At 37.4% G+C, this 26,564-nt stretch overlaps 1 protein-coding gene across 2 annotated transcripts in view; it reads right to left on the reverse strand.

Moving 5' to 3' along the window:
- Positions 1-26,564, reverse strand: part of BTBD7 (BTB domain containing 7) — an 85,475-nt gene that overhangs the window by 29,232 nt on the left and 29,679 nt on the right. For both annotated transcript variants that reach the window (XM_057539163.1, XM_057539162.1), the window contains exons 2-3: positions 21,143-21,330; positions 19,495-20,574 (exon numbers count right to left, since the gene is read on the reverse strand). In XM_057539163.1, the coding sequence (XP_057395146.1) occupies positions 19,495-20,574; positions 21,143-21,224 (1,162 nt within the window). In that variant the 5' untranslated portion in view covers positions 21,225-21,330. The remainder of the gene's footprint in view (positions 1-19,494; positions 20,575-21,142; positions 21,331-26,564) is intronic.

Genomic DNA, 26,564 nt, shown 5'->3' on the forward strand with positions numbered 1-26,564 from the left:
ATGACAGTTAGTCACCCCTCAAGTCTAAGAATTCTGTCAAAATCAGGAAACTTCTAGATCAGTGCTCAAAGAGACCCTTATTTCCTGCAGCTGCAGAAAAGACTGCCAAAACTCAGGCTCAAGATTTAATTTTAAGGATATCAGAACTACAAAGAAGACTTGAGCAAAGTCTTGGCAAACCTCTGACAAAATCTGGGTCTCGATAGGAACAGGTGGACACAGAAACCTGGAAGGGGGATATTTGGGTGGATGAGCTAGGAATGCTAAACCCCAAGATTCACTTGAACTTTCCGGGCTGGGAGGAGCAGCACCTCCCAACTCCTTGCTAGAGGACAGTAGTGTTCTCTTGCCAGAAGACCCTGGAGGTGCCTGAAAAGACAGGGTTTGTCTTCTTCAACATCTGCCCCTGCCTCCTCTCACTAGCTCCAAACCAATAATCAGGATCTGTTCAAGCATAATCACATTCTGGGAGAGAAAGTACAGTCCCTGTTCTGGGAAGAAAGCACACACACCCAAGGAATTACAAGACCTGGATATAAATACGGTGAGAGTGGATACTGAGAGTGCTGTGCCAGGGCGCTAGGTTCAGGGCAGTACAAAAGGAGCAGGAAGGTGTTCGTCCAGAATCCGAGGGACTCAACTGCAGTACCTTCTGGTGCTTCCTTGCTCAGTGATAACGGAGGCTGGGCAACTGCAGATACTTCTGGGATGAAGGTCTGGGTCATCTCACCTGGCAGGCTATCTAGACCTGCTGAAATGTTGGCAAAGCATGAAGAAAATCTAGGTTGGGTGATGGAAGAGGGAGACCGTGCTGACCTGTACTGTTTAAAGTTGCTTAAGCTAAAACCCTTTTCCACGATCTCCATCCCTGTCTGTTTCTAAGCTAAAGTTGGCCAAAACAGAAATGTGTGATTTGAAAGGAAGCAGCAGCAGCAGCCATTACTCTCTAAAAGTCACTGTAGGGACTTCCCTGGTGGCGCAGTGGTTAAGAATCCACCTGCCAATGCAGGGGACATGGGTTCAATCCCTGGTCTGGGAAGATCCCACATGCCGTGGAGCAACTAAGCCCGTGCGTGACAACTACTGAGCCCACGCACCGCAACTACTGAAGCCCGTGTGCCTAGAGTCCGTGCTCCGCAACAAGAGAAGCCACAGCAATGAGAAGCCCGTGCACTGCAACAAAGAGTAGCCCCTGCTTGCTGCAACTAGAGAACGCCCACGCGCAGCAACGAAGACCCAACGCAGCCAAAAAACAAAAAACCAACAAAAAAAAACAACAAAGAAACTCAAAAACAAACAACAAAAAAAGTCACCGTAGCTAGATGTGGTGACAGGCAGACACAGAGGTGCCCGTAGATTCTAGCTTGTCCTTGCTCTCCTCAGCTCTGCATCCAGCTCTCCCTCCCAACTGCAGCCCTGGTGATAATACTGGCCCCAGGCAACCACCAGATGATTGGCTGCAGATCCACGGATACAACTGCCACTGTCCTCACGCTTCCCCCTTTGCAGCTCCACCTTAGTGGCTCAATGTCCTTGACTTCCCAGGTTGACTGATTATTAACTCCTTTGGGTCTAACTCCTCTCCCTTTCAGACCTTCACTTCCCCAGCTTCTTCCACAATTGTGTAAGGCCCAATTCCTATAATAATTCCCCTGCCCCGTAAGTCAGAGTTGCTCAGCTTCCCTGACTGAACTCTGAGTAATGTAGTTACAATGAGAATATCAATTATAGCCTCCAGCCAGTTGTAGCAGCTGGGACTGTGGCTAATAGCACCATCTTTCCTGAACTGAGTCTTTTATTAGAGGTGTGGCTGGTTATCACCTTGAAGGCTCTGTGATAGATTAGATTTAAATTACTGATTTCCCCTAATTAAGTTAAATCACATGGAATTGTTGATATTAAACCATTCTAACCTATGAAAATCAGAAGATTAAATAATGTATTTTTTTCCATAGCTATGTAACAAATTATCACAAACCTAGTGGGTTAAAACAACAAACATATCATCCCATATTTTCTGTGGGTCAGGAGTCTGGGCACAGGTCACCTGGGTCCTTAGTCAGGGTTTCTTAAGGCTGCAATCAAGGTGCCAACTGGGTTTACATTCTCATCTGAAGGCTGGGGAAGAATTTGCTTCCAAGCTCATTTGGGTTGCTGGCAGAAATCATTTCCCTGCAGCCGTATAACTAAAGGCCCAGCTTCTTGCTGGCTATTAGCTGCGGGGTTCACACTCAACTCCAAGAGGCTGCCTGCAGTTCTTGCCATGCGGTCCACTCAACAGGCCATCTCACCACATAGTAGCTTACTTCTTCACAGCTGGCAAGGTAAAAAGTCTCTAGTGTAAGTCTACTATGAAGATGGAGTCTTATATTATCTAATGTAACCATGGGAGTGATACCCCATCATCTTTGCCATATTGTATTAGTTAGAAACAAGTCTTAGGTTGCACTCACACTTAAGAGGAGGGGGTTGCATAATGGTATGAATACCTGAAGGTGAGGATCATTAGGGGTCACAGTAAGTTTATAAGCATCTTAGCAATATCCTTTCTGACATACTGGACAATCCTAATCATTTTTAGTCTGCCATAGTACTCATTTCTTTGATCTGCTTTAGCTGCGTTTTCTCAGAACATGTCTAATGTTACTACATTTCTGAAGAGCAGTAAGAACTGCAATCAATAATTCAGGTAAAGGTGTATCATAGTTTGGCCAAAAAAAAAAAAAAAAAAAAAGGACTGATAAGAAAGCCAAGAATACTCAGTGAGGGAAAGGATAGTCTCTTCAATAAATGGTACAGGGAAAACTAGATACCTACATGCAAAAGAATGAAACTGGACCCCTATCTAATACCACTCAAAAAATTAACTCAAAATGGATTAAGGACTTAAAGACTTTAAACTGTAAAACTCCTAGAAGAAAACACTGGGAAAAAGCTACTTGACATCAGTCTCAGCAAGTATTTTTGGATATGACACCAAAAGCACAAGCAACAAAAACAAAAATCAACAAGTGGGACTACAACAAACTAAAAAGTGTCTGCATAGCAAAAGAAACAATTGACAAAATAAAAAGGTAACTTATGGAATGGGAGAAAATATTTGCAAGCCATAAATAACAAGGGGTTAATATCCAAAATATATAAGGAACTCATACAACTCAATAGCAAGCAATCTGAGTAAAAACTGGGCAAAGGACTTAATAGGCACTTTTCCAAAGACATACAAATGGCCAACAAGTACATGAAAAGGTGCTGAACATCATTAATCATCAGGGAAATGCAAATCAAAACCACAATGAGACATCATTTCACACCTGTTAGAATGACTATCAAAAAGACAAGAGACAACAAATGCTGGCAAGGTTGGAGAGAAAGGGAACCCTTGTGCACTGCTGGTGGGAATGTGCATTGGTACAGACACAGAGAACAGTAGAGAGGTTCCTCACAAAATTATAAATAAAACTATCATATGATCCAGCAATCCCACTTCTGGGTATATATATCTGAAGATATGAAATCACTATCTTGAAGAGATATCTGCACTCCCATGTTCATCATATCAATATTCACAATAGCCAATCCAAGACACAGAAACAATCTAAGTGTCTATCAACAGATGAATGGATAGAGAAAATGTGAGATGTCTATATCTATAATCTATATCTATATCTAGTATTCAGCCATAAAAAGAAAGAAATCCTGCCATTTGCAACAACATGGATGGACCCTGAGAGGATTATGCTAAGTGAAATAAGTCAGAGAAAGAAAAATATGATATCACTTATACATGGAATCAAAAAACATCAAACTCATAAAACAGAGAATAGAATGGTGGTTTCTAGAGGCTGAGAGGCAGGGAAAATAAGATGTTGGTCAAAGGGTACAAACTTTCAGTTATAAGATGAATAAGGTCCAGAGATCTAATGTAAAGCATGGAGACTAGTTAACAATATTGTACTGTATACTTGAAAGTTGCTGTGAAAGCACAGCTTTAATGTTCTCACTATAACAACAACAAAATGTTAATTATGTGAGATAAAGAATATGCTAACTAATCTTATTGTGGTAAACATTTTGCAATGTACACATGTATCAAATCATTGCATTGTATACCTTAAATTTACACAATGCTATATGTCAATTATAGCTCAATAAAGCTGGGGGAAAAATAACTCTGGATTAAAAACTATTTTCATTATAAAAAAAAAAGTAGGCTGAGTTTTTCTGGGTTTTATTTCTTATACTCTTTTGGCTAATGTTCAGAACCTGGATGTCCCTGTTGGGTAGAAGGGCACTAACATACAGGCAGAGACTTAAGTGCAACATATTTATCTATGTGGAAGTATATCTTTCAAACTTCTGCCCCTTTTAATAGCCTTGTAAGATTTTCTTGTAATAGCTAAATGCCAGAAAGCATTACTAGTATTATAGATCCATTCCAAATATCTTTTAAAATTCCCTTTCAGTATATTTTAAAAGTTATGTTCTAATACAATCTCTGGATTGTCTATCTGGATGGATATACAAGAAACTGATAACACTGGTTGCCTCTGTGAAGGGGAACTGAGGGGCTGGGGGACAAAAAGTTGAGAGGACAGGAGACCTTTCGCTGAGGACCCTTTTGTACCTTTTGAATTCTGTTCCATTTGAATGATTACCTATTCAAAAAATCAAATAATAAAAAAAATAACAAAAAACACCAGGCTATGGAAGGTGCCAGGAGTTCTTTCCCTCTGTGCTCAATATAAAATCAATCAATGACCACAAAATCCAAGCAAATATTGGGAAGGAAATGAGAAGGTTCGCTGCTTTGAGAACATTACTCCCTTCTGATGGGAAAGACACAATCACTGAGATTCATGTAACTTGTGTGTGAAAATGTACAAAGAGTGCTTGTACTCTTTACTCTTACAGCTCTGCCAAGCTGTGTGAAAGGGAAAAACAAAGATGCGAAAGAAGCTGAAAATGTCTAAAGAACAACTTTAGTAACTAAAGGAGGAGGTTAAGGCACACAGACAACAACTGACAAAAGACTGAAGATTTCTCTTTACACCATGAAAGGAAAAAAAAAAAAAAGACTAAGAATTCCTAAGATACTTAGTTGAATATAGATTTATATTTCTTTAATGTCTGTTATAAATTAACATTTCTAATATGACATTTTTAATATTTGTGCTTAAGTGTTTTTTGGGGTGAGAATAGCATAATGAAAGGGAGAAGCATTCAAGGGGATGTCTGTTCTCTGGACACAGACACTATACATAAGCCTCTGCTACACTAAAATGCGAGGGGATCTAATTCTGGGACCTACAGGATGCCTGAACTCCTTGAAATTGAACACACGTTCTCACGTGCAGGCATCTTACTGGAAGAGAGATGCCAAGATACACCACTAGAGTCGGACTGATCCGAGACCCAATCCCAACTCCCTTTAGCTGTGTGATGTATGAAATTTTGCCTGTTTCCTCAACTGAAAAATGTTTCCTAATCCTAAAAATCTCCCTCATCGGGTTATTTTGAAGATTAAATAAGAAAATATACACACAGCATCTAGCACATTAACTTACGATAAACATCAAATAAATGGCAGCTATTACTATAATTAAGTTCCCTTGAAGAGGGCACCCACTGTACTGGTGTATTCTAATTCAAAAGCAAGTATGGGGATTTGCGGGGGTAGGAGAGGGTAGGAAGGGAGCATAATCTTAAGACAGCAGAGCAAGTCAAAGGTCATAAAGGGAACAGAAAGGGTCAGTGACAACCTAAATGTTTGTGCACTTTTCTCTCACAGATCACTTATTAAAATGCTACATAAACACAGTCCTAGTACTTATTACGTGAGAAACTCAGAAGTTTATGCCTCTTTATCTAAAAACAAAAAATACCCATTTATACCTATACCATGTTTATTATTCTTAAACCATTTTCCCACTAGTAACAAAACAGTAAGCTAGTATCCTTAATTCCATTATCATAATAAAGGAAAAGTCCGAAGCTCTTGGGGTAGAGCCAAGTAATTATGACTTTCAGAAAACTTTTTGATATCTACTGGTTTTTATCTCTTCAATATAATCGTGTACTCCCTTTGAAACAGTGTACCTCATAGATGATTTCTTCTTACAGAGATCATATTCCCTCTCCCCCTCAAATGGGAAAGAGTAGCTCTAGAGTTGGAAAAACCAGGATTCAAATTTAGGCCTTAACACTTTCTAGTTGTAACCCCAGGTGACAATATTTTCAAGCCTCAGTTTATCTGTAAGATGGAGGTAATACCTACCACAGAGGATAATGTGAGCTAAGAGCTTACACAGTGCCTGGCAAAAAATAGGTGCTCAAAAAATTCTACTAAATAAATAAATAAATAGAGTAAGGAACTTTTTAAAAAGAATTAGTAATTTTTGATGCGTAATTAATAGATTTTATCTGCTTAAAGAATGTATGCATTTAAAATAAAAACACTATTTCTGGAACATTTCTTATGGTCTCTGCATCCTGCAACCAAAGAGAGCGTTCAGAAATGTAAATTTAATCAGGCCACAGGCTCAGGATAAAGCCAAATGTCTCAGCATGGTACACCAAGTTCTTCATTACACAGCACTGCCGGCTGCTATAGCCTCATTTCTCCATACCACACCTCTCTTATCTCTGCAACCCCTCCCCTCGGCACCAGGCAAAAGTGCCTCCCTCTCATTTATCTCTAGGCCTTGCTACCTGCAGTTCCTTCTGCCTGATATGTGCCTCTTTATCTCCAACCTTTATTTACTTAACTCCTTTCATTCTCCAGGTCACTTCTCTGTAAAGTTCTTGTATAGTTCTTGATACTGTCCCTCCTTCCCTGTCTCTCCTTCCCTAACTCCCTATATATTGAGGTTTGAGGCTCCTCTTTTTCCTATGTGCTCCCTACCATTCAGTGCTTTACTCTATTAGGGCACTTACACTGGAATTGCCTATTGGCACTCACCACTGACACTGGAATTGCCTATTGGCACTCACCACTGGACTATCCTATTCATTTCTCTACTCTCAGGGTCTGGCATATAGTAAGAAGTCAATAAGTGTTTGCTAAATGAATAAAGTATAGGAGTCATAGTGCTAATTCCATAACAAGGATCCATTTGAATCAACAGGTTATATTCCTCCCTCCCCCCATAATGTCCCATTGTTACCTTTATTTGCTTGAAAACTCAGGCAGCTGCTGTTCTCTCAGGTTTACAGACCTATCATGATGACCAGATTTACGACACTGTATCTATCTACTTCTATTTAACTTAGTACTTACTACCTTCTATTTAACTAGGTTAGGAGGGGGAGTTCACACCACTGAAGACTTTACTTAATATTTTTCTTTACACTTATAAACAAAAAACTATCAATCTAGAATTTACGATGAGGCATGAAGATAACAAAGAAATTATTTAATCATACATTTCTGAACCTCTCATAATTAGATACAAGCTCAGACAGATATCAAGGTTTAGAAAACCAAGGTGATGCCCACGTATTTTCTAGAAATAGTTTAGTGAATCAGGTTCCAAAATTCAGCATTGGTTTTTTTTTCTTTTTTTGGCCGTGCCACACGGCATGTGGGATCTTAGTTCCCCGACCAGGGATTGAGCCCTCACCCCCTGCAGTGGAAGCGCAGAGTCTTAACCACTGGACCGCCAGGGAAGTTCCAGCGTTGTTCTTCAATGTAAACTTCATTAGGAAGGAACACTGACAGCAAAAACTTAGTATTAAAACAAACCCACTTCAGGGGTCTATTATGGTTGAAGAGGAACATGGTTAAAAACAAAGCCATGTAAGTGTGCAAATAGTGTTTTCAGTTTTCTGGCATGACTTTCAGATGTGTGGATATTTCACCTTCAAGTACTTTGACATGTAAAAACATTTACTCGAAGTCTTATGGACACATCACTGCTAAGTATGAGGCATGTTTCAGTGGAGAGAACAAAACCAGAGCTCAAAGCCTTTTAATATATCAAAGCTACCCCCTTCGTGGAGACATATTTAGTGAGGCTAGCCCATGTTAATTTATAACAGGAATTGATACTCCTTTTCATCTACATATATGAAAAAATAGCTGGATGGAAGAACTTTCTAGTCAGTTTATATTCACTGCATGTTTTAGCAGGCTCATAAATTAACACTTCAAACTCCGATTCAGTCTTCAGGAGATATTTATAAAAAGGTACTATTTGTTAAGTGTTTTTCACTGAGTAGTGATTCTGAAGGGTTCTTCAACACCTTTTGTATTACTTTTATTATCTGAATATCCAACCAGGGCATCCTTACATTTTTAGAAACAAACAAAAATCAGTTATTAAAATAAAGTAACTATTATGTAACGACATAATTTTCCCAAAGTTTATTAAGTATGTAAAAAGCGAGACACAGGATAACATGTATAGTGTGGTACTATTATATTACAACAGAACAAGATATGCATGTGAAATACACACACACACTCATACACATGCAAAGGTTTGCAAGGAAACTCAAACTGTTCAAAGCATGTCATCAATAAGGATTTGGGGAAAGGAGTGGTAATAGGTGAAAATACACTTTAGGCTATGTTTCTGTACTATTCTCTTTTTTTTTCAACAATGAGCATACACTGCTTTTGAAATAAATTCATTCAAATTTAAAGTTGTTACAAGGAATGGTTTACTTATGAATGTTACCAAACACACTGCCTATAAACTTCTTTAAAGTACAAAGTATAGGGAATTCCCTGGAGGTCCAGTGGTTAGGATTCCGCCCTTCTACTGCAGGGGGTATGGATTTGATCCCTTGTTGGGGAACTAAGATCTGGCATGCCGCTCGGGGCGGCCAAAAAAAACCCCAAAAAACCAAAGTATATAGGAAGCTTAGCTACCGTGTATAGAGTTGGTGGTCGGTAAATTCTTGTTTTGAAGTCCATCTTTTGATCAGCAGAAGTGGCCTTGGGGAAGTAACAACTTAAGTTACTCATCTCATCTCTAAAACAGGCAGGATGATAGCAGCTACCATACGAGCTATTGTAAAGATTAAGGGAGGTCTTACACAAAAAGAGCTTAGCTCAATGTTTTGCATCCTGTAATAGCTAAAACATCTAATCTACCTTAATTCCTGGAATAGTTTCCTCCAGCCACTTTTAAAACCAGAAGTAGACAGAATACTTGTATCTGGGCAGAGTCCTTCTACTCTGGATATTTTAGGAGTTAAGTGCAATATTTGGTTTTAAGGCAGAAACGTCAACTATGTATCTCAACACTGAGTTTGAAAAGCCAGGATACTTGTACAATACAGAGGCTCTCCCTCCTGTCATTTCCCCTCCTAACTCACTAATAATGCCCTCTCCCAATCCTATTTTCCTTGTACTGGTACAACCTGCATCTTAGACTGCATTAGTTTCTGCACTCCTTGGCAATAGAAGGTATAAGAGGAAGGTCAAAATCTGACAATGGCAGAGTCAGAAAAATAAAAATAAGTTGGGGCTTTAGGAAAAGGCCACAATTTAGGCCGTTTTTCTTAGTGTTTCTAAGAGAAAAGGGAACTATAACTGAATCAAAGCAAAATGGGAGTATACACCAAATAGCCCACCACCATAAAGAAAGTTCTATGGACCATTTTTTGTAATGGCTCTGTTTTGCCATCTAACATTGGACGTTTCTTGCAATTGCATCATTGTGTTTAAAAAAGTCTGAATCTGGTAATTTTTTTAGACTTCAGAAACTTGGAACTGTGCTGTCAAATGATGTGTAAGGAAAATAACTCAATTCTTATCTTTAGAAATTGTCTACTTAAGAGTTAATGTAATCCAGTTTTAAAACCATTTGTTAAAGCCCAACTGTTAGCCAGGCACAGTGCTTGGTGCCTGCACTTCTATGAAGAGGAATAAACGAGCTCAAGTTGAGGAACCCGGACAGAATTTATATGGTTAGTATGTGGCAGAGGCAGGATTAGAACACAGATCTAACCCCATCTAATGGTGTTTATAAAATACCATTAAATTTGGGCACTGTTATTTATCTCCGAACCTCTCTGAGCAAATGGGAGATGACATGAATCAGCATATTTGAAGTGCCTGCTAGGTACACAGTGGCATTTGAAAACTGTAATTCTCTTCTCCCTGGCACTGCATCTTGTATAGCAACAGTGTTCAAAAAAATGTTAACCTGAAATCAAGTATCTCTGTTTCAGAATACACTGCAGGTGCTATCTGCTATCCTCCAAGTGGCCAGAATTCAACATACTCTTTAAAAAATATAAATGCTCAGCTCTTTCTTATCCCAGAGAAGTAGTACTGTTGTTCAAAGTTTTGTGTTCATATCCATACTGACCTGAGTATAGCATTTCATCTTTTATCTGATTAATATCTATAAAGTTCAAATTAAATCCAATTGCTTAGACACTGACTGAAATAAACACACAATTTGGGTTGGGGAAAAAAACCAAACCAAACCAATCTTCCTCTATTTCATTTCCCTTCACTGTGGCATCCTTGGAATTTCAGTATTACAGAAAAAAGGTTGTGCTTAGTGTTGAGAAAAGACTTCTAATTAAACTCCGCATAATTTTAAATAAAAAGGAACAGACATTTGATAGACTTTACTTCAAATAAACTGTATGTATTTTAAAATAACACTTGCTATGACTGCAAAGTGCCTGGTGTACATTTACATTCAAAAAGTCATATAACAAGCCATAATATTTACACTCACTGTCTTCTAAGTATATAAAATAAGAGTGAATAAACACTCTACTTTCAATAGACAAGAAAATGGCAACTCCTTTACAATTTTATTTTCCTTTAATAAAACAGGATAAATAAGAAGTAAAAAGATGTCTAATTTAGAATAAGAATTTCCAAGTTACTTTAACATTTTGAATTATATTTGCATTATTACTGTAAATATGTTTTTATTAGTGAGATTTTAGATACATAATTAGTTCTTTGATCTAAATTATAATTAGCACAAAAGGTAAGATTATACTTGGATTAAACTTTTTTGGCTTCAAAAGATTAATAGCCTTGACTGGCTTCCAAGAATATTCTAAATTCAATTGATATTCTATTTCATATCAATGGACCAACAAAGTAAAGAGCTGATGAGACAATTTTACTTGAAATTTAACTTAAAACTGCATTTAACAGTACAGAGTTATACATCATTTGGACCACATCTAAATTTACTTTTATAAATAATACTTCATATTTATCTCCTCGATTGAGGCTCACTGCTTTCATTTGATTTGCAACTTCTAGGGTTAAACATTTATTATACCCCTCCCCCCCTTTTAAAAGAAAAAGTTACTCAGTTTTCATAGGTACTAAACATAATTCAAAATATATAACTGAGAGTCTACCAGGAGCAAAGCCCTGTGCTAGGTTTTTTGGGTGATTCAAAGATGACCCAGATTTTGATCTTGTCTTTAGAGAATATAGTTGATACTAGTTGGTAGAGGAAATGAAACAGTTACATAGGTTAATTTCAAAATAAGTCAGAAGACGTAAAAACCTAAAAGAATAATCAAAGTGTTTTAGAAGTTTGCAAGAAGCAGAAAATACTTTTAATTTGTAATGCCTAAGACCAAACAAGGGAAGTAGCATGTGAGTTTGGTCTTAAAGACAAGGGTAGAATTTGAACATTTAGTGAACAAAGTCAAAGATATTACAAAACCAAAGAAAAGTGTGAGTAGAGGGTCAGAGGTGAAGGGTTTATAGTTTATATGAAAAACGGTTTAAGTTCTAAAATAAAATGTGCAATTAAATATTTTAAATATTACATGTTAAAATTTTGAGTAAGTTTTGTAAGCTAAATTTTATTGTGATTAGAGATGCATAACTTGAGTCTTTTGAACTGCCATTCCTGAAACTGAGATTAATTCTTCACCTATGTCACATATTTAACTGAAACCTATATCTACTACTCTGATCTGTTGATAATGGTCTTTAACTTAGCTCCATTGTTCTCTAGGAAGTATATCCAGACTAATCTGCCGAAGAGGAAACAACTACAGACAGAAGCAAAATGAACTGTCAGCTCAACCAAACCGAGACAGAAGGAAGAGTGTCAACATGGGGACAATGGAGAGGATGGGAGGAGGGAGGAATGGATTAGAGTGGGGACAGTTAGTCTTTGCTATTTTGCATTCGTTTCAAGTCACACACTCTTGGAACCTGACCAAGTTGCTAAGGGAAAAAATTAGGTCACTGCTTTCAGTTGTTTCTCAGTTAGATTTTTAATTCAATAAAATATAATCACATGCATTATGACTAAAAATATGGACAATGCATTTCAGAAGCTATTTTGGAACTAAAGTCATAAATTTCATATTCCAAAGATTGAAAAATACAGTTTTGATCAATATGAAAAAATAAATCTGCAGTTTAAAGCATATTACTGTAAAATGTCCTGGACTGGAATATGCATGTAGATGTTGGTGCTAATTCTGTTCTGAGGTTAATGGTTATTTATGACACGGAAACAGAAGTTCTTACTGTAGGCCTGTGGATTGTTAAAGTTCATGAGAAAACCTACAGTTCTCCTAAAGAGTGGATTTTTACTAAAAAAAATTATGAATCAATAGTATATTCTCACTGTTCTCACATTTTCAGAGCTGTTTACACAGTGTATGCTAAGGTCATTGTGCAAAGTCAGTGATCAAACACCTGGTCCTTCTTTTGAGGCTCTTCCAATCTAGTCATCTATTTTGGAATTTTATACACTAGTCTTTTTAATATAGGTACTGTTATGAACTAGGCTTCTAAGCTGCAACCACAGAAAACAACTCTAGTCGGCTTAAGCAGAAACGGAATTTATTTGAAAGGATACTGTTAGTTCAGAGCTGCTGGGAAAGTTGGAGAGCAGGCTCAGAAAACAAACAACAAAGGAAGGCTGCGAGTGAGTACTACATCACAGAAACAGTCCAGTGAGCACCTTGTGCAGCCTTGGGACCCTGGCCAAAACCACTCCTGGACAGCGAATGCCATCATTCGTACCACTGTCGCTGACTTCTCTCCTTTTCCACTAGGTGTTGCTGCTCCTACCCTGCTTCCAGAAAGAATTCTCTACAGTCCCCGATTCTCTGTGCCATCAGCTCTAGATTCAAAAAGCCTAGGTCATGTGCTGAAGCCCTAAACACAGAGAAGGCTGAGAAAGCAAGTATCCGACCTTTTAGGTTTTTACACTGGGAGGTGGGCTCTGCCTTCTATGAAGACCTACACAGTGAGGAATTTCCCAACATTAGGAAGCAGTTCCTTACTCTGGGCAGCTGAAAAAGTCAAATAACTGATATGGGAATACTTGCCTATTCAGGAAAGAATGGCCCACTCAGTACAAAGCCCTCTGTTCTCTGGCAAAGTGCTCTGAAGCAGTCTGAGTGGTGACCTACCCAGGTATTTAAATCTCCAGCTGGCCCACAATTCCCCCACATATGTGTTTAGCCTCATCCGCAAGCGGTTCAGTCCCACCAGGCTTACAGCTGAGGCTCCTCTGAGTTGATGCTTCAATCACTAGTCTGCTGATTTGTTCCTGTAACTAGGCCACAGTGGCCTCCCACCACCATCCTTGAAAATTGGTTCTCATACTGCTCCCGTGCCTCACCATGCCCAAATTCCTGGGCTTGGGGTTGGAAGAGCTGGTATGAGTCACAACTTCATCACTTACAAGCTTAGGAAAAGGCTAGTTATTAATCTCTGAGCCCTACTATACTCATAGGTTGTCAAGATAACCAAATGAGAAGGAAAGTAAAAGCCCTGTGTAGACCAAAAGTATAAGCATGATCTCATTAGTTAACAGTCCTGATAGATATGATAAATTCCCCAGTTCTTCAGGATTGTGGCCAATCTAGATCTCTCTGGTTCTTCTGGGTACTGACATCGTATCTTTATTTTATTATAAAAAATTAATTTTGTAGTCAAAGCAGTGTATGCTCATAATTTAGAAAGTCTTCTACTTAGCAATAAAAAGCTTACTCTAAAAATAAAACCTCCTGCCCTATCTCTCTTCCACACCAGTCCTGCTTCCCAGAGGCAACTACTCTCAGTTTTTTAGTATTTTAGTATCTTCTGGTATTTATCTCTTTCTATTATAATTTTTATAAAATTTTATGAAAATAAAATTTTAGAAATTTTATTAAACTAACATTCAATGTTCAAATTATGATGACTATTTTTTTTCTTGATGTGGACCATTTTTAAAGTCTTTATTGAATTTGTTACAATATTGCTTCTGTTTTACGTTTTGATTTTTTGGCCACAAAGCATGTGGGATCTTAGCTCCCCCACCAGGGACTGAACCCACACCCCCTGCAGTGGAAGCATGTAATCTTAACTACTGGACCACCAGGGAAGTCCCTATGATGACTATTTAAATACTACTAACTGCTGAGCCAGGCTGTGTACTAGAATTACATTTTCTTCCATATGTAACTTTAAATTTTTCTGGCAAATATTAATTTCCTCTTTTCTCACTTGCTTCATTTTTTATAAATTAACAATAGCTAATTCTTCATAAATGTACCAAAAGATCTGTAACACCTTTTTCAATGTCACTTGTCACTTAATGTTCAAACATTCAGGTAATTGATTTCTTCCTAGATATTTACTTCTTGGAGCCTTTCCTCCTCCTCCGAGTCCAGTCTAGACTAGATGCCCACTACACCGAATATACAGCTCGTACCTAGGATTTTCTTTTCTTCTTTCTGGTGTTAGACCCCATTTACTGGATCCCACACTTCCTTGTTCTTGGTTTACTTCATCATTTAGTGGAACACATCCTTGGTAATTTCCTGAGTAGGGGTACAGGGGAGGTAAGTTTTTCGAGGCAGGACTGAAAAATGCATTTATTTAGCCTGACACTTGATTGACAGTGTGGCTAAGCATAGAATTTTGTGTTTAAAACAATTTTCCATCAGCTCTTTAAAGGCAATATGTAATTCAGTTGTTGCTACTGAAGAGTTCAATACCATTCTGATTCCTATTTCTTGTATGGAAACTGATTCTTTCCTCTCTAAATCATTTCAGAATCTTCTTTTTCCCTGGTGTTTTCTAGTGAAAGGGATGAAACTTTTAATATAGAAATCCCTTTCGCTTTGGCAATATTGATTGTATTATTCCTTAGATACTGTCTTCTCTTCCATTTTCTCTAGTATATATTTCTAAAGCCATTATTTAAGATGTTACACTTTCTGGATGAATACTCTAGTTTTCTTATTTGTCTCCACTGTTGTCCATCTCTTTGTTATTTTACTTTCTAGATTTCTTAACTTTCCCTTTCAATCCTTCTATTACAGTTTTCATTTCCAAAAGCTCCTGTTTTTACTTTTATAGCATTCTATTTATGTCTCATTGTTCAATAAAATGCTCTTTTATGTAAGGATATCTTGATTCTACCGACGTTTTCTTCTGCTCCCTTCATTGTCTGTTTCTTCTAGCATTTGTTCTTATTTCTGTCTCAGTTTGGAAGCTTTCCTCAAATGTCCAGGGTTTTTATATTTAAGAATGAGGCAGTAAACACCTACTTGGAAGCTCTTGCAGAAGGAGGCTTGCTGACTGTAGTCTTCTCTGTAGAACCACTGGAAGGTATACTGGCTTTTTCACTGTATAATTTCATCATGAAACCCTAAAACAGGTCTATATGCTCTTGGGCTGTTCACCACTTTTGGAGCCCGATTTATTGTCTTGTATCTGTCCGGGCTTGGACCAGAGCAGGTGAAGGTCAGGGAATGACTTCACCATTTAGTTTGTAGGCTTTCACATAATCCTAGATTTCAACCTTGTGCCTTACCCCCACCCTTCTTTATCATTATTTCCAGATGTGGAATCTCTCTAGTTCACTTCGTTTGAAAATAAACCTCAGGTCTCTTGTGTTTAGAAGGGAATTGAGGGGGCAGAGGTCAGGATTTGCCACCTGGCTGCAAGTGATATTAATGCAAGAACAGACAGATGGACCACTGAAACAAAATGAGAAAGTACTAACCCATGTATTCATGGGAGCTTAATAAAGGGTGGCACACAGTAAGTTGAGGCCTCATTACCTGTTAATTCACCTCCTTAACAGTGATTGCCTACTTGTCTGAATAAAACACATTCTCAATGTAGGCCAGGAATACTCCCTTTTATCTACTTGCCAAACCACTCTGGCTGTCTGCCTATATTGCCTCTTTTTATGATGTTATTTTTTTTTTTTTAATTTTTAAAATAAATTTATTTATTTATTTAATTTTTGGCTGCGTTGGGTCTTCGTTGCTGTGCGTGGGTTTTCTCTAGTTGTGGCGAGCGGGGGCTACTCTTCGTTACGGTGCGCGGGCTTCTCATTGCGGTGGCACCTCTTGTTGCGGAGCATGGGCTCTCGGCGCGTGGGCTTCAGTAGTTGTGGCACGTGGGCTTCAGTAGTTGTGGCACGTGGGCTCAGTAGTTGTGGCTCGCGGACTCTAGAGCATAGGCTCAGTAGTTGTGGTGCACGGGCTTGGCTGCTCTGCGGCATGTGGGATCTTCCCGGACCAGGGCTCGAACCCGTGACCCCTGCACTGGCAGGCGGATTCTTAACCACTGCGCCACCAGGGAAGCCCTATGATGTTCTTAAAACTATTAAATCACCTCTGCACCTTTAAGGGCATATGTTGTCTCAAGGTCCTAGCCTCCCTTGATAGAATTTGTCTCCTTTTGAAACTGGGCTTTAACTTTTAAAGTTAAATCTAATTTGGAATAAAAGATAACAGTCATTAATTCATAAACATTTACTGAGTGCCTAGTATGCCCCAGGCACTGGGGGCACAAAGATGAAAACAATATGGTCCTATCCTCAAGTTGCCAGTCTAGTCTCACAGCCTTTCTTAACTGGGAGTCCTCGTCTGAATCATAGAACACAGAAAATTATTTCGGTCACTGTTTTCTTAATTCTCTCCAAAATGGTATGTAACTAGTATCATGCTGGATGCATGGGAGAGATGTTAATTCATTACACATAATAGATGCCTCAGAGGATTAGAGGTTTAATCTGCTTGCAGAACTCTGGCTGAGAGCTGAGTGACAAACAGCCAGATACGATAGTTTGATAAGTGGTATGCATTAACTCACTAGTGATAAAATTATAAGAAAATCTTAACAACAGTAATTACTTAAAAAAAAAATCTGTAAACTATTCTCAATATGCGGTTTAGTCAATATAATTATAAAATTATTTTTTAAAACTTAAAAAGTTAGTTTCAGAAAAGACTGTGGTAGTGAACAATGTATGTTGTGATGATTATCATTTAGCAGCTAACATTTATTGAATGCTTACTATGTACTGGGCACTATTCAGATCACTTAACATATATTATTTCCTTTAATCCTCATAAACCTACCTTACAGCATTACTATTCTTATTTTACAAATGAGAAAACAGGGGCTTAGACAGGGGTTGACTTATAAGGTCAAACGAGTTAAAACACAATAGTAAAGGATTCAAATCCAGCCTGTCTGGTACCAGAGCCTGAGGTCTTAGGCTTTATGATATAAAATCCCTCTCCAAGTGACTAAATATTCTCCTTCCCACGGGAATAGGTAAAAATTACCTTGAAGTTATGGTCTGCTATAAACCCTAGTATGAACAGTATAATGGGTATGGGAGAAAGATAAGGCCTACATGGTGTGCGAAAAACAAAACACCAAATAACCCAAACTCTGTATTTTGAATAATGAAAGGAAACAGAGAGTCATGTACACCCAATTTAAGGGAATATTTGTTTGCTTGTTTTAAGTAACCAAAATTAAGGTTCTGCAAGGAGTGTTGTTTTATAGCTTTAAATGTGCTCCAAAAAATACAATTTCTAGCTAAATTATATATATATATAAAATATATATTTATATATATATATAAAATTTAACTCACTTAACATAAAAGAACTCTAGATCAAGTATTAGCCAAGATCCGAGAACTGGCTCACCATTTTACTTTCCATTAAAAACTTAACAGCAACAAAACAAAAAAACATTAAGGGATGCTTTCCCATTTTTAAAAACAGTAAAGTATACACAGTACATTTTGGTTTCTTATTATTTAAACTTGTCAAAAAAGTAAAGCCATTTTGAGAAAATAGAGATTATTATATCTTTTTGGTAATGTTGCAACCTTTAAATTTTTCTGTAGAGGCATTTTCTGATAAATTTGGTTTTACAGAATGAAAGAATGGTAGGTCAAGCTGCTAGGTTATTTTTGTGACATATTTTCCTATATTCTGATGTCTAATAGTCTACTATTACTAATAATTTTTGTTTTAAACCAGTAAGAAAATATTTTAATGACATTTTGATTATGGTAATAAAACAAAATTAGTACTGTTACTACACAGGTAATGGTAAAATAAGATTTTAAAAGATTCTTTACGTAACAGAAATCTAAACTTTTTCACTCATGTTTATAACATCTTCTGATAATCTCTCTCATTTTGTCACTGACGTTGTTATTTAACTGGGGCTTTTATTTTTATTTCTCAAAGTCTTATTAATTTGTTGATTTAGCCATACATTTTTTTCAAGTTAGAAAAATGTGCTTAGCTTTCCTTATTTAAATTAATGTCTTTTACCCAAACCATTAACATTCTCTTGTAATTGGCAACTTGTAGTGTTCTTTTAGCAAACACTCATCAGCTAAATTTCACAAGTAGTTTCATGTCATATAGCTTGTTTTCTTTTAATATACAGCCATAGAAAGCTAAGACTGCATTCTGTCAAGCCAGCAAATTCCCTTTGCTCTCCCATGGAAGATCTCTTTCCAGCTCTGAAATGTTAAGATTCTAACATTTACCAACAGATATACAATTATTTTAATGTAACTTTCATGTATTTATTTGCCTGTAACACAAAAAATGTGCCATTCTAACTTAGTTTTAGTTTAAATTAAATGAAGGCACGAGTCTAAGCACTAACTCTGCCTTATGCCCTGTAAACTGTTGCTTGAGGTACAAGTTGAACTTGAAAATATATAGAATATTTTAAAATTTAAGTCAGAAACCTTGCCCAATTCTTTGATTCAATTAATTTGTATCCAAATGGGACTATCTTCATTTCTGTAATTAACTTTCATTCTTATTCTAAATATTTAAGAATCAATAAGGCACTGGTGTAAATATGAGAATCTAAGTCACCTAAGGAGTCTTAGATCAAGAATAACCTTGAAATCTGGGAAACAGGGCTAGCTCAAAGCTCAAGAGCAGACAGGGTGTAGGTGGGTGGTAGCTGGGTAATTATATATTCCCACACCTATCATCTTACATTAGGGAAGAAAGAGCCTCAAGTCTCATCTATTGCTTAGTCATTAGTTTTGAATGCTTGGTTTTAATACCAAATGAAGAGCCACATTAACACTAACCCTCATTCCGTCTCAGATGTCATAACTACAGATTTGAAAAACTGACCCTGTTACATCCCAGACACTGAAATCATGGAACATATTGGTTGTGTTTTCAATTTGGAAGACAAATATGTCATTCTAGAAATCAAGATTAAAAATCAGAATTTCATACCTTGTGCAAGCATGTTAAATTCCAAGAACAGTGCTATGTGGTAAAGTTCCATGGCTTCTTCTGCCCTAGTCATGTTTGGCTTCCCTGCGACGAGAGCCTGAACTTCACTGAGACTCCCCACAGAGGGGCTACAGTGCAAAACGGAGAGGTCCACCACGTCAGTATACATACAGTGTAATATAACTTTCGCATATTTTTTTGGTATAATGGACTCATCTAATATAATTCTTGTGGGAGTCCTTAAAGTTCGGTCTGTGATTTCTTCACCCGTCCGTATCCTCCTTTGTAATAAATTTCGAAAAAATGGGGACCGTGCTGAAATAATAGCCTTATGAGCTTTGAGCTCTTCATCTAAACAGTTCTGATTTCCACCAAAAGCTTCAACCAGTTCAGAGTCTGAAGAAAAACTAAGGACGACATCGTAATAACACATGTAATCAAAGAGTCCACGCATATCTACATCAAGGGAATTTGGTGTCCCAAATTCTTCACTAAGCTGAACGAGGATATCAACATTTTGAAACCTTGAGTCCTCCATTCCAAACTCTCCCGTATAAAGGTAGTGTAACAACGCAGAAAACATGGGCATATCTATACCAGCTGTACTGATGTCCATTATGATCTCTGCCCCATACTCGGGTGAGGAAGAAAGTAGTGTTTTAAAAAATGGACATCTTGCCGCCAAAATGGCACGATGAACAGGAAAACAAGTTTCTTGAAATATTAAGTCTACATCAGTACAATACTTGTACTCATAAAGATCGGCCATATCTTTCTGCAATGTCCGGGCTTCTGGTCTAGCCAAACTGGCTTGTAGAGAAAGCTCCTTTAAGGCTGAAGTTCCCTCATATTCCTCCACTAATGCATTGACATCTCGAACATTCCACCCAGAGAGGAGTTCTCGCATCTGCTTGGCGTGATCAGCAGACCTATTAGATTTTCGACGCTTGATAAACTTCTTCTTGAGAGTGGCAAGGCCAGAGGTTCTCTTTTTTTTGTCTTGTGGTTTCTCATGGCCATGGTCAAGGCTATATAATTTTGATTCACAACCATAGCCTTGCTGAGAATAGGATGATGTCCCTAAGAAGGAAATTAAACAAATGAAAACTTGTCTCTTTTTTCATGACAGTCATTTTCAGCATTCAATTTAATACGCATTTTGTGCTAAAAATATTTACAGACAGACACTTCTGAACCATTCAAACAAAACTGATTTCTGTTTTCATAAAGGAAGACTGAAGAGTTCAAATAACTCATTTTTATATTAAATAAAGAATAGGGACTAACAAAGCAGATTATTAATTGTAAAAAAATGCTGCATTTGTATGGGCAAAAGAAATGGACCAAGACACAAGAAACATTTTGCTATTTCCACACCAATGGAGATTCCCAGTTTTCCTAGGGTAACTGGCAATTATGGTTAAGACAACCAAAGAAAAGCTCAACCGTGCTGTAGCAGCTTGCTTAGGATAAAAATCATGTAAGCCAGATTTACATTTGATGGGAAAAAATCTGGATGCTACAGAATTATTATCTGTAATAACTTTTTCCATAGCTTAATCCTTTTTTAATCCAAAAAGACCACCGAAAACCCGATTCTATTTATATTCACAAAAGAAAATGAAATTAGAAGAACTGAAACAGTTACCTATAAAAGTCTGCTGGGCTTGAGAATTTCCCCCTACCCTCGGGGAACATGAATGAGGATAGTTAGATGCATTAGCACCCATTTTCTTCAGTCACTCAGGCATTCCATCTGCTGGTTCTTCAGAGTATAATCCCAGAGGCCTTTACGAACTTTCAACCCTGGATCCAGTAGCCTCTTTTCATCCATTTCTTGATATGAAACAAAAATAATTTTATTCATTTTTTCAAATGTATCTCAAATTGTACAGTTAAAAAAAAAAGCAAGCTACTGAAAACTGCTTTTATTTGCAAATAATGACATGCTGTCAAATTCACATGTAAAAATTTCAGAAAATGTAAACAAATAGTTGAACTATGAATCAGTGCTATCTGCAATCTTGAGCCATAAAAGGTACCAATTATATACTTTCTAAGAAAGTAAAAAGTAACATATCAGACTTATTTAAATATAGTTACAGAAAGAATATTTCACATCACAGGGAAAAGTATTTAGACTAAAAAGAAACTTTTCAAAAAAATTTTTTACTCCTTAGAAGCAACCACCAGTCAATATAATCTAACATTCTAAGCAATTTACAAACACTTAAGAGGTGTTTGATACCAGTAGTGCAAATGCATGTATGTTGATGCAGACATACAGAGAACAGATAGTTGAATGGTTTGTTGTTTTTCTACCTTAGATAAAATTGTTTAAATTGATCCTTAATCTGTGTAATTAGGCATTTTACTGAAAGAGGGGGAAGGAAAGGTGGACAGTTCAAACTAAATTATCTTTAGGCTACTTGTTCTATAGCAATTTTGAGAGAAGTTATAATAAGTACAGTGAGAAGACACAAAGAAAAACAGAAACTTTTATCTCTCCTCTCCATAAAGCCCTGAAATAAAAACACTACTTTCTTTTACCTGATATTATGAGTTAACAGGGACAGGGTAGTACCAGTTTAAGAGATAATTTTAACAATTATAGAATAAATTCTACATCACGGAACCTTAACTCTCAGAGCTGCAAGCAGAAGATATAAGCGCAAAGAGAAGAAATTCTCTGAGTGTTAACAGGAATGCTTCAAAATATTTATACCATCCAGATATATAAAATTTATTTGACCAAAAGCAATAATGGCTTAAGAGAAAACACAATTTAAAATCTATTATTGGAACTGTTAGGAAACCAACCAGTAGGCAGTCAATCTGGCCTCATAACGAAGGATGAAACGTTTTAACAAATAAGAGTTAAACACACACACACACACATCACAAAAAACCTGCTGGAAAACAGAACTATGTCAAGATTCACGGAATTTATTTTCATCTCTGTTACACAGTGTAACATTAGGAATTCAAGTTTAAGAAAATCACTCAACATTTGTGCTTTCCTTCAATCTTTTCCTACTATAAATATGTGGAAATTTGTTTATCTAAGCATAGAATTATCTACCTATAGTGTTCAAGAGAAAACTGGGAAACTTTCTACTAATTAGATATTATGCAAAGTAGCAGTAACTTCAATCAAATCGTATGCTCACATGAGCAAATTTAATTTCCTATTTGAAATTTACCTACCTACCCTAGGAGAACACAGCACATTACAGACTTTTTACTTCAGTGCATGTTACTGATGCACGGCAGCAAGAGATGTGACAGTACGTTCTGGTTTTTTTTTTAGATTTTTAAGAAATATTTATTTTATTTATTATTATTATTTTTGGCTGCGTTGGGTCTTCGTTGCTGCACACGGGCCTTCTCTAGTTGCAGCACACGGGCCTTCTCTAGTTGCAGCGAGCAGGGGCTACTCTTCGTTGTGCTGCGCTGGCTTCTCATTGCGGTGGCTTCTCTTGTTGCGGAGCACGGGCTCTAGGTGCGCGGGCTTCAGTAGTTGTGGCACGAGGGCTCAGTAGTTGTGGCTTGCGGGCTCTAGAGAGCAGGCTCAGTAGTTGTAGCACACAGGTTTAGTTGCTCCACGGCATGTGGGATCTTCCCGGACCAGGGCTTGAACCCGTGTCCCCTGCATTGGCAGGCGGATTCTTAACCACTGTGCCACCAGGGAAGCCCGACAGTACATTCTGTTAAGAACTACCCAGCAAGGAATCCAGAGGGTTTAATCAAGAAAATTACTTCTTCCAGAAAAGTCAGTTTTCTTAAAGGCTGATGCTCAGTGTACGTAAATTCACAGTGTTCTATTCTTAAATATTAAAAATGTAGAAAAAGCAATTTTTTGGTAATTCACTTTGAATGTTGTCAACTTTCATAAAACGGAAACTAAATGTGCCTGTGTTAATTTCAGTTCAAACTTTAAAAAACAGTAAGTCTAAGTAATAAATCTTAGGTTTCAAATTGAGCTCCTTAAAAAGTTTCAAGGTTCTATCAGGCATTTTTACTGGTTCTTTAAAAGAAAATAGGGTCTCTAAAAAACAATACAAATCAACTTATTTACAAACCAGAAACAGATGCACAGACACAGAAAACAAACTTATGGTTACCAAAGGGGAAAAGGGAAGGGGAGGGATAAGGGATTAACAGATACACACCACTATATATAAAATAGATAAACAACAAGGATTTACTGTATATCACAGGAAACTATATTCAGTATCTTGTAATAACCTATAATGGAAAAGAAACTGAAGATGTACACCTGAAACTAACACAATATTGTAAATCAACCATAGTTAAATATTTTTTTAAAAAAAAGGAAAAGAAAATAGGATCCTGGAAAGCCAAGTCTGTGGCCTCATTTACAGGTCAAATCCTATTCTCAGTCACTAAAGATTTGTATTTAAAACATAAAAACAGCATAGGCAATCCTTTCTCAAAAAAAGTTTGAAATATATTAAGAAAAATCCAGAATAAAAACATGCAAAATAAAAGCCTTTACCAAAATGAGAAAAAAAAAGATTAAAAAGATGAGCTTTAAATCTGGAAGTAATGGTGGATGGTGGAAAGTGCTGATAAAGTGTTTCTAAAGTGTCACTCTACGAAGTGAGAGAGTGTCATGGACATATATACACTACCAAATGTAAAATAGATAGCTGTGGGAAGCAGCTGCATAGCACAGGGAGATCAGCCCGGTGCTTTGTGACCACCTAGAGGGGTGGGATGGGGAGGGTGGGAGGGAGACGCAAGAGGGAGGAGATATGGGGATGTATGTTTATGTATAGCTGATTCACTTTGTTATACAGCAGAAACTAACACACCATTGTAAAGCAATTATACTCCAATAAAGATGTTAAAAAAATAAATAATAAAGTGTCACTCTAATGGTAGTCCTCGTCTCACTTCCTTCTTTAAGGAAGGAAGTCCCATTCTTCCAACTTCAATTCTTGAAGTTCCATGTTGCTTCATTTTTTGTTGTTGTTCTGTTTTGCTTTTTGATTTCTAATGACTGCAGAGTAAACCCACTAACATAGCACAAAGTATGCTGTCGAAACAAACCAAGGAAGAATGGAGGCTTGCTTCCAGATGAAGAAAAGTCAGAGCATCTATAGAAGTGGACAGAGTTAACTGTTCTCACTTTGTCACATAAATGCGTGCACACACATATATGAGAACTATCTTCATCTGAGAATTTTGTACAGTTTGCAGGGACACCAAACATTATTACATTGGTCTGTTTGAGATTTAAACCATGCCAAAAATGCCTTAAAAAAAATCTCAATTTTATGATGAGCACAATTAGATATTCTAAAGCAACCATAAAAGGGTTAGAAGACATCACCAGACCCACTGAAGACACAAGAACACCTAGCAAGCACTAGAGAAGCCACAGCTGAGATACAGATGCTTGGCCATTTGCCACTATAATTAGCACCACCGGGACAGCTGGGGTCTCACTCTGGTGAAGTGGCTTCAAATAAAAATGTCTTTGGGACTCAGGGACAGAGTCTCTTCCCAGTAGCTGCTAGTCAATGGAAATCCCCTTCAAGATGAACTGATTTGGGTGACATTAATATCTTCTACTAGAGCTCTAATACTAAAATAAACATAGGCCTTGGAAAGACTTGGTGGGAGAATCTTTTCTGGATCAGATACAACCCTTAAGTCCACCCTGTGTCCCCAATTCCAAATCCTGGGGGTAACCCTGACTAAGTTACTAAAGTTGTATCTCTCAAAATTCTCAGAGAACAATTTATTTCTTAGGTAACCAAAACCTCATGCCAAATGGAACACAGTATGATGTTATTTATTTCTTAATCAAATCCACTGCCTTTAAATGCTGGAAGTGAGAGTCAGTCACAGTCTTACCTCTCCAGGGATGTTTTCATTCCAGGCAAGCTTTGTCTGTCTCCTACACGGAACAAGATGAAATCTAATCTTTGGATGATATGACAGGAAAGGAAAGGGAAAGAGAGGGCCTATGGGACTGGGAGAGGCCCAGAGGATGCAAATAGCCCTAGAGAGCTCATAAACCCTTTTCCTAGAATCACCTTTCTGGGGGATCTCCTTCTGTTAATAGCTGACATGACCAATCTCAATCAGAGGATCCAACTGGCTTAAAATAAGCTTCAGTGATTGTAGTAGACCCAACTAAGGGAGAAAAATCATGCTGAATGCAACAGAGAGAATTAACAACCCTATGAAAAAAATTTCAAAACCAAAAATCAACCTCTCTCTCCTCCCAAAATCCCTAGGCTAGCATTTCCAAACAGTTTTCGCAATGTTTGGAAAATGCAGTATTAAACAAAGCTTTACTTTTCTTTACTTCAGAACTTTTTCGCATCTTTAAAGTGGTAAGGGGCATTGTGAACCTCCAAGAGGAAGTATTCAGCATAATCTAAAGGAGGCCCTTTGCCCCACAGAGCATTAAAAGAATGGACTTGCAGAACACACTTTAGAAAACTCTGACCTTTGCATAAAAATACTTGTTACACTTTAGGCAGTAGAGAGAAGAATGAGTGTCAGCTATCTGGGATAGAGTTCTCCCTCTTGTCACTAATTTACCACTTACACAGGATAAGCTACATTTAACTTCTATGAGTCTCAGTTTTTATAAACCTAAACTGAAATGTATGGATTGCAACATCTATAAATTACGTCAAAATAGGGTTCCTAAAATTCGGTGAAGCTGTAATACTTATTGATTTGGAAAATGAGGATGGGGAGGGGGGTTACTTCTATATTAAACGTTAGTGTACAGAGAAAAAAAAGGCAATTGGACTTTGGAATTTAAACATGCTTTCCACTTAGTCCGATTTTTATGGATAATTATAGAAGAACAGGAATGTGGGGCATATGTGAATATGAAAAACAATTATAATTAAAAAGAAATGCAAAACTATAGTAATATTTCATTTCTGTCAAATCTAAGGTGACCACATCATTCAAATCATATCATTCAAATCAGGATGCTTGAGAGTGAAAAGGGGTACAGCCCAGGCCTAATGAGGCAAAGTGGGATGAATGATCACTTCTATAGCCAAATCTCACAT

The sequence above is a fragment of the Balaenoptera acutorostrata genome (genome assembly GCF_949987535.1).
Source record: "Balaenoptera acutorostrata chromosome 3 unlocalized genomic scaffold, mBalAcu1.1 SUPER_3_unloc_1, whole genome shotgun sequence".
Classification (NCBI taxonomy): Eukaryota; Metazoa; Chordata; class Mammalia; order Artiodactyla; family Balaenopteridae; genus Balaenoptera; species Balaenoptera acutorostrata.